At 49.1% G+C, this 6000-nt stretch overlaps 1 protein-coding gene across 1 annotated transcript in view; it reads right to left on the reverse strand.

Moving 5' to 3' along the window:
- The window catches only part of USP46 (ubiquitin specific peptidase 46), a 66620-nt gene extending 60947 nt beyond the window's left edge, over positions 1-5673 (reverse strand). Inside the window, exon 1 of the mRNA XM_020901301.2 lies at positions 5460-5673. Coding sequence (XP_020756960.1) covers positions 5460-5495 — 36 coding nt within the window. The 5' untranslated portion in view covers positions 5496-5673. The remainder of the gene's footprint in view (positions 1-5459) is intronic.
- Positions 5674-6000: the final 327 nt, after the last annotated feature.

Genomic DNA, 6000 nt, shown 5'->3' on the forward strand with positions numbered 1-6000 from the left:
AAAATCATTCTCAGAATTGTAGTAAAATTCCATGCAAAGGACTTGTGACACCCCCAAAATTCTAAGCCACAATCCCAGAACAGAAACATTCTAAACAGCTTTTAGTGCTGGCACAGAATTTATTTGCCTGAAGACACTTTTTTTCCTGGTTCATTTTTGGGTGGCCTTTTCTTTTAAAAGATCAGCAAAGCCATTCAAACCCTTAGAATTGTGTTTCACCACAAATGAAGGTTTATTATAAGAAACTGCATTAAAATATTTAGGCCATTAAAGTTAACTAGACTCAAAGTTAACTTTAACAACTCTCCCAGTAGGTTTGCTTTGGGCTGGCTCCAGGGGTAGGCCAGAGATAAAACCACCGAGAGATACCTTTCTGATGATACCAAAGAATTCAATACCATCATAATATTAAAACTAACTAGATAGACTAGGCCCAGTGTAGGGTGAAAAAAGACATGTGAACTTTCTTGTTTAGAGAAATTTAGAGAGTTTTCTCTTAATTGCTCAAGAGAATAAAAACTGAAAATTACTTTGTTACTACCCAAACACACCAAAATTCCACATTACTGAAAAGTAAATAGGTTTTATTGTTTGGGTGAACTGGAACACACGAAGCTGATATTCAGAAGAGGCTATCACAATCTTTAGTGAAAGTGTAGTCGCTCAGTCATGTCCGACTCTTTGCACCCTCATGAACTGTAGCCTAGTTCATGAGGAGCCTCATGAACTGTAGCCTAGTTCATGAGGAGCCTCATGAACAGGCTCCTCCATCCATGGGATTTTCCAGGCAAGAAAACTGGAATAGGTTGCATTTTCTTCTCCAGGAGATCTTCCCGACCCAGGGATTGAACCCAGGTCTCCCGCATTGTAGGCAGATGCTTTACCGTCTGAGCCACCAGGAAAGATTTAATTCTAATTAAATACCGGCTTTCAGCTTTGTTTTCCCATATGATTCCAAGAAAAACAGAGAAGAATCTGTAGACCTAATTGTCAGGTCCTGACCCAACACAAACTCCTTCATGTTAGACCTAAGAGGCCAGAAGAACAGAATGTTTTTTTAAACATTAACCCAGCCCACCTCAGGCTGCAATTTCTAAATCTGACGATTATCAGTGTAGATATTCACACGTGACCTTAACCTCTCCTAGCTGATTCATTAACTCAACTTAAGAATCTCCAATTATCTTTGACAATGGGAAGGAGTAACAGTAACAAGAGGAAGAGGCACAGTCATCTCTCAAATTTTGAGGTTTACATATTTTTAAATAATTTTCAAAAAACGTTTTCAACTATTGTAAAAATGCCTGCCTCAAATAAGTAATTGACTTTCCAATATAAAATGATCTCTATAAATGTCCTCCAGCTTTATTACAAATTTCTAGTAATTTTACTTACCCTTCATATTGAGGTGACTTCTATTTAAAAGAAGTCAAATCTGGCACTCACAGTGGTGCGCAATAGCATCCTGGGGTTGTTCAATGGATGCTAAAATAGTAATATCTGGTAAATTCAACACAGTTTCAAACAAAGTAGTTAAGTACTCAAGGAAAGAATCTAAGAACTACTACTCACTAAGAAGTTTCTGACAACCAAATACATATATATACACATCAGTTCTACAAGTTGAAAAAGAAACTGTGGTCCCAAGAAACACAACAATTTGTTCGATGGCACCATTAAGCTCAGGCTTAGCTGGAGAGACACCAAATAGCATAGATTTCAGTTCTAAGTTCTAAGCTCCTCTGACTACAATCATAGAAAATAAAAGAATCAAACTTGAGTCAAATGCAAATTTTATTAAAGAAACATCCTGCTGTGATCATCAGTTTACTGTACTGCTTCTGAGATTTTGCTCAGTCTTCACCCGTGTGGATATCACACTGTACTGAGATAGTTACATCTTTACCAATGTTATGCCCACAAGATAAGAACCCATTGAGTTCCTTGGGGACAGCAATTCACCTCACTCAATAACACACCTGCCCATAATATGTGCCAACACTAACACAGAGATCCTCAACAGATGGCCATTTTCAGGAACAACACGTAATCTATTTGACACAAGGCATTTCCTCCATGGAATATTTTACAGCACTATTCACAAACGAAATTAAGATTTGATGATTTAGGCCAATCTGCACCCGTACAAGTCACATTTCTAGAGGGCACATTTGGTTTCTACTAACAAATGCTTCCTCTTCAGAAAATTCCTCAGGCTTTTCAAACAGAAAATCTACCCCCAAAAAACCTTTCACTTACAGAACTTAAATCCATTAGCCTGGCCAAAATCAGAAGACTATCAACAAGGGACATTTCCTCATGCTTGGTAGCAGCTAATACATTTTAAAAATTACAACATACCAGCCAAACAAGCTTTACTATCTCTGAACCAGACACGCTGTATAGCTAAGGTGACAAGCCCTCAACAAGCTGATCAAGAATCACTATAGCAGGAATTCACACGAAGTGAAATTAAGACAAATGGGAACTCGCATTAAACTGCCAATGGACAATAAAACCTCGGGGGTAGAAGTAGAGGGATGTGAGTATTTTCCACGACCACTATGTCTAAAACTGGCACAAGAAGTGTAGGGAAAAGAAGTGTTTATTTCTCAATCACACAAGGATTTGCAACAAGGTTTTTCCTGCTCTGCTGGATAAAACACATCCAGACTCAGCACTAGGTCCTGGTTTGCACAAGCCTTATCTAGAAGGATGTACCTTCTATCACTGTTTCTGTGACACACATCAGCCTGTTTAAAATATGCCAGATGATCTACTTCAAAAAAAAAAAAAAAAGACCAACTGTCACTTCTTACAACAACTCCATTTGGGACCAAACGGAGTTGGGACTGGGAAGGATCAGTTAGAGCCCCAGAGAGAAAAGAAGCTGTGAGAAGAGACCCACAGAAGACCTACCTGGAAACAATTCATCATTGAGTGAAGAATCTAAAGGGAGGTCCAATGAAACTGTATGTCTAAACAAGTGAAAAGAGAGCAGTATCCTCATCACCGAGCCTCCTCTGTGGGAAGCAAGACTGGGAGGGACCAGGGCACCTGAGCAGCCTTATATAAGGGGGCGGGGTTAAGGACTCCCACCCGTCTCCCTGTAAGGGCTTGGTTTGCATAAACAAGCATTTATCTTAGCATTTATCTTAGCAGCTGCTTCCATCAAGTCCAAGAAGACATTGTCCTTTAAACAACTGAAGGTGACATAATAATGAGAAAGATGAAGCTGATCATCAACACCTGACGCTCAGTAAGCACTTGCTCCATAGTAGGCTCAGTAATTCCTTCAATACAACAGTCCCATGAGTAGGAACCATTATCATCCCCTTCTTGCAGACAAGGAAAGCAGGAGACAGAGCAACTGATTCCGGGACAAAAAGCTAGTATATGCTCGAACCAAAACCCTGAACCCAAGAAGTCTGACTTTAGAGCCCAAACTCTTCATATCCCTTACTCGAGGCACAGGGTCCATATCGGAATTACAACTCCCGAGTTCACTTGAGTGATGATCCTAAATTTGGGGCCTTTTTAAGAACTTCACATGAGGCGTCAACTCTCCACAGCCCACTCCTCTCTCATGTCTGCCCTGAAGCTTGCCTCTCTGGCTGAGTTTTGTTGGAAACAGGTTGTGACATTCTGCTCAGGTGTGCCAAGAAGGCCCAGCTGCACTGAGGGCAGAAAAGAAAAAAAGCTGGGGGTGGTTTCACCTTGGCACACGCTAGCTCTCCAGTTTCTAGCCTGCTCCAATACAGAGAGGTGTCACCACACACAAGCGGGACAGGAACACCACCACGGACGGCTTCACTGCCCTGTAAGCCCACAGCCACCCCAGCAGGCATGAAAGAGAGTGTTAGAGCTGCTCTGGTTTCTAAGCTCCCCTCAGAGAAACCGAGAAGAAAGGCATCACCTTTTCACTGCACCAAGCAACACTAATGCCACTCGACAGGAGGGAGCAGGGGACCTGTCTCCGCGTGGAGAAGGAAGAGAGGAAATGGAAACCTGCCAGGAGCCACCCACCACGTCTAACTGGTCCCGCGCCAGTATCTTTGCAGCTGTCACTCCGGGAAGGCCCAGCTTTTCCTCTGCCCACCACAGCAGAAGCCACGTCCAACAGCGCTGAAAACTGAAGCCAGCGCCAGTGGGTCTTGATTCCATCCCTGAGTAACACATGGCTCCTTAATGCTCCTTTCGCATGTGTTAATCTTGCAGGAGAATGTGGGACAGAAGATTTAAAAAGCTGGGTGATGGGGGGAGGGTAGCCAGATCACCTTACTCCCAGTCTTCTCAATCAAGCCTCCTCATATTCCCTTTGGCGGCCTGTGTCTTTAGCTTGAGAGAGGTTTCCCCAAACTGGCATTCAAAGAGCATGTGTTCCATCCAGCTGCAGGGAGGGGAGACAGGATGGGGGCGGGGCGGGGGTGGTCCTTGGACAGTCAAGGCAAAGCACACACCCTCTTGCACCTCTGGCACCCTCTCCTGCACAGAAAGGCAGTGCCTCACTCCAGGGGGCAAGCCGTGCTCCCTGAGGCTCTGACAAGTGGTGGTATCAGCAGGAGGCACCCTGGGGACCCCAGCGCTGGAGGCTGTTCCTGCAGAAACTGAGAAAGAAGGCAAAGCAATGGCAGAAATACAAGTGAAAGTAATCACGATGCCATGGGCCCCGTCCTCACCGGAGCCCAGCAATGTCCTCTTGCTGCGTCCACGCCCACCGGTCCACACTTGGGTCTACAGTGAATCAGGCAGGGTGACCCTGGAGACCTCCTCCATGCCCCCAGCCGGCTCCCATCCTCAGGACCTTTAAATGTCACTGCCTTATGACCTTGTCCCCCTTTCACAGATGGGGAAACTGAGGCATCCACAACAAATGACCGTGCTTTCCCAAACCAGGTAGAAGTTCACTTCCCTAACCACAATTTTGCACTTTTTTACAGCTCTATCACATTTCAGATTTCTCCAGACACACCGATTGCCTCTGCAAAGTGAATCTTAAATACAGTTCAAAAGAGTGAACTCAAAAATGAGATAAGGGCGGTCAGGGAGTCCGGCAGGGCTTTATCCTCGGCAAGAACACGGTGGGCGTCCCCCCACCCACCCCAGCTTCTCCTCCAACCTGGTCCCCCGGGACGGCCGGGTTCGGCCTACCCCCTCCCCCCAAGACGCTTCACCGCAACCCGAGGGCGGAGGCGTAGCGGCGCAGGGACGCGCGGGCGGGCTCCCGGGTCCCGGGGCCGAGAAGGGGGCGGGGGGCTCTGGGCCCCTCCCCCGGCAGCTCTCGGGGCCGCGACCGGCCCGCCCAGCCCGGGGGCCGGGAACTTCTGGCGGCGCCGCGCGGCCCCCGCCGCCCCCACCCCCACCGGCCGCTGGCCGGGCGTGCAGCTCGGGTTTCCCTTTCTTCGCCTCCCCGCGCCTGGGGCGCAACCCTCGAGGCGGCGGCGGCGGCGACCACTCACCATATTACAGATGGAGGCGATGTTTCGGACAGTCATTAGTCTAAAGGTTACAGCGATCCCGCACCGCCATCTTTACAAGGGGAAAACGGCACCGGCCATGGTGGAGCGCTCGCGGGGAGGCCGGGCGCGGCGGCGGCGGCGGCGCGGAGGCGGCCTGGGGTCCGGCTTTCAGTTTGGCTGGGAGAAGGGAGGCCGGGAGGGAGGAGAGGAGGCGGGGAAGGCGGGGAAGGCGGGAGGCGGGCGGGAGAGCGGAGGGGCGGGGAGTGGCGGAGCGAGGGAGCCTGGGCCGCGGCCGGCGGCGCCGGGAGGAGGGGCGGCCCAAACGCCGCGTGCAGCCCGCGCGCCCCGAGCGCTCGCGCCGCGCTCCGGCCCCGGCCCGGCCCGGGTCCCCGCGGCTCCTCCTCCCGCCTCCGCCGGCCGCCCCGGCTCGGCTTCTCTCTTTTTTTCTCTCTCGGCGTCCCGCTTCACTCCGAACGGGCTGGAAAGCGCGGCCAGGCCCTGGCTCGCGCAGCTGCCGGCGGCCTCCTCCGCCCAGCCCCGG

Source organism: Odocoileus virginianus, chromosome 29 (assembly GCF_023699985.2).
Source record: "Odocoileus virginianus isolate 20LAN1187 ecotype Illinois chromosome 29, Ovbor_1.2, whole genome shotgun sequence".
Taxonomy (NCBI): Eukaryota; Metazoa; Chordata; class Mammalia; order Artiodactyla; family Cervidae; genus Odocoileus; species Odocoileus virginianus.